This window comes from Teleopsis dalmanni, chromosome X, assembly GCF_002237135.1.
Source record: "Teleopsis dalmanni isolate 2A chromosome X, ASM223713v2, whole genome shotgun sequence".
NCBI lineage: Eukaryota > Metazoa > Arthropoda > Insecta > Diptera > Diopsidae > Teleopsis > Teleopsis dalmanni.
In genome coordinates this window covers 82,712,359-82,715,038 of record NC_051848.1, presented here as the reverse complement: position 1 = coordinate 82,715,038, position 2,680 = coordinate 82,712,359, and the positions used below count along the sequence as shown (strand labels likewise).

The window sequence follows — 2,680 nt, the reverse complement described above, 5'->3', positions numbered from 1 at the left end:
TTATATAACCCCAGCAGAACTAAATTGTCAAATTTTTATATGAATTCCACACACGACAGCAGATGGCGCATGCGTAGTAAGTATGTGGCGTTCACTTTGCCATCTACCGGCAAAGGGAAACCAAAAATGACATTTTTGGGTTTAGGTTAAGCAGCCAACTTCAAGTTGACGCTAGTGAGAAATAAAATAGTGAATGAACAATCTAAACGTGTTTTTTATTTGTTTATATAAAATTATGGTATAAGGCCATAAATTGGTGACCCCGTCAAAAAAAACTTCAAGGAAAACGCAAAATGCAAGAAACTGAACATGCAGAGACTCCAACAGAGGCAAATAAATTCCGGCCTATGGAAGCGGAAGCGTCGGCAGTGCAAGCGATTGGGCAAATGAAGTTGCCAAACTTTTTGACCAAGGACCCAACGTTATGGTTTGCGCAAATTGAGGGCCTACTACATATGAGCCGAGTCACAGCAGATTTATCGAAGTTCTATACAGTAATTACTGCGCTGGATGCAGAAACGCTGCAACAAGTTGCGGATATTGCAAAAAATCCTCCTGAAACAGGCAAATACGACAAATTAAAGAAAGAACTAATTTCTCGTTTTTCAGAATCGTCAGAAAAGCAGCTCATAAAGCTACTCACCGGTCTGGAACTTTCGAACAAAAAACCAAGCCAACTGGTACGTGAAATGCGCACATTAGCAGGCGCAAATGTCTCAGAGGAGGCATTAACAACACTGTGGCTGCAACGTATGCCAAACAGTGTAAGATGCATTCTATCAGCATGCAAAACCACAAGTATTGATGAGCTAGCAGAAATTGCTGATAGAATATTAGACAACAGTCCAGTACCATCTTACGTAATGACCACAAACGCCAACAAATCAAATGACAAGTTGGAAGCCCGCGTAACAACATTAGAAAGTTCGGTCCAACAAATAAATCAGCAGCTTATCAACATAGCAGCAACTTTAGACAGATTGGAGAAACGAGACAATCGTGGTAGAGACAACAGCCGCAGCCGCAGCAGTTCTTGCAGACGTGAGAAAGTCTGTTACTACCACATAAAATTTGGGGCAGCAGCGACTAAATGTAGCCAACCGTGCGAGTTTGGCAAACGTAAAAGCGATAATCGACAGGGAAACTAGCGAGGCTGTCGTCATCAAACGCGGTTGGCGACAGCATAAAAAACCAAGAGCTACGTTTACATGTTTATGACAGAAAAAACAACATTAATTTTCTAATTGATTCTGGGTCAGCTATATCACTACTTCCACTACCAGGCATCAATCCAAAAAGTAAAATGCAACCAGACGATTTAGTTCTTTATGCAGCGAACAACACTGCAATCAAAACTTTTGGCAACAAGCAACTAGCAATAGATTTAAACCTTAGAAAAGACTTCAACTGGTATTTCATCATCGCTGATGTTAAAACAGCCATAATTGGGGCAGACTTTCTCACGCACTACGGCTTACAAATCGATTTGAGGGCAAAATCGCTCATTGATACGCAAACCACGTTACAGTCAAAGGGTCTACTGAAAGAAGTAGCCCACGAAAATGTTTCGACAATAAATTCATCCATCAAATTCCATGACGTCATCGCAAAATATGTTGACGTAACAAATTTGAACAGGTACCAACTACCAACAACAAACAGCGTTCAACACAGAATAATAACAAATTGCCAGCCAAGATCAGAACGCCCACGGCGTTTTTCAGGTGAAAAATTAAGAGCAATCAAAGATGAGTTCCGTGTATTACTACATCAAGGTATAGTGAGGCCATCCAGCAGCCCCTGGGCAAGTCCTATACATTTAGTAAAGAAAAAAACGGGTGGATGGAGAGCGTGCGGTGACTACCGAAAATTAAACGCCCACACCCAACCTGATAGCTACCCAATTACGCACATTGATGACATAGCCGAAATACTACACAGCAGTAATATTTTCTCTAAGATCGATATCACGAAAGCATATTATAACATACCAATGAATCCAGATGATATTGTGAAAACAGCGGTAAGCACACCAATAGGTCTGTTTGAATTTGTCGTGATGCCATTTGGTCTAAAAAATGCCACACAGACTTTTCAGCGATACATGGATTCAATATTTCGTGAATTAGATTTCGTGTTCTGTTACTTAGATGACATTCTAATATTTTCGGAAAATGACACTAAACATAGAGAACATATTGAATGTGTCCTACAAAAACTAAAAGCTGCTCGATTGGTAATCAATAGTTCGAAATGCGAATTTGGTGTAGAAAAACTCACATTTCTTGGATACGAAATATCAGCGACAGGATTAAATCCCCCACAAGAACGAGTTGAAGTGATTAAAAATTTTACAATGCCAAGTAACATAATGGAACTTCGACGTTTCCTGGGCATTATCAATTTCTACAGAAAGTGTATTCCTAAGGCAGCACAAATGCAAGCACCACTAAATAGTCTCTTCAAAAATTCAATAAAGAATGATAAACGAAAAATTGTTTGGACCGATCAACTTAAACAAGCTTTCCAACAATGCAAAGATGGTATAATCAACGCGACTAAGCTCACATTTTTAGCACCTGACGCACCCATGTGTGTAACCACAGATGCATCAGACGTAGCAGTGGGCGCTCACCTACAACAACTGAACGGCGAGACATGGCTCCCGATAGCATACTTC

The 2,680-nt window shown here is 40.3% G+C and overlaps 1 protein-coding gene across 1 annotated transcript; it reads left to right on the top strand.

Moving 5' to 3' along the window:
- The first annotated feature begins 274 nt into the window (after positions 1-274).
- On the top strand, positions 275-1,150 carry LOC119662031. The gene has a single exon (XM_038071570.1). The coding sequence runs from the start codon at positions 294-296 to the stop codon at positions 1,146-1,148; it is 855 nt and encodes a 284-aa protein (XP_037927498.1). The 5' UTR covers positions 275-293; the 3' UTR covers positions 1,149-1,150.
- Positions 1,151-2,680: the final 1,530 nt, after the last annotated feature.

Bases quoted from the DNA above. Each gene is read 5' to 3' on its own strand.
- LOC119662031 (XM_038071570.1), top strand. From the start codon at position 294: ATGCAAGAAACTGAACATGCAGAGACTCCAACAGAGGCAAATAAATTC.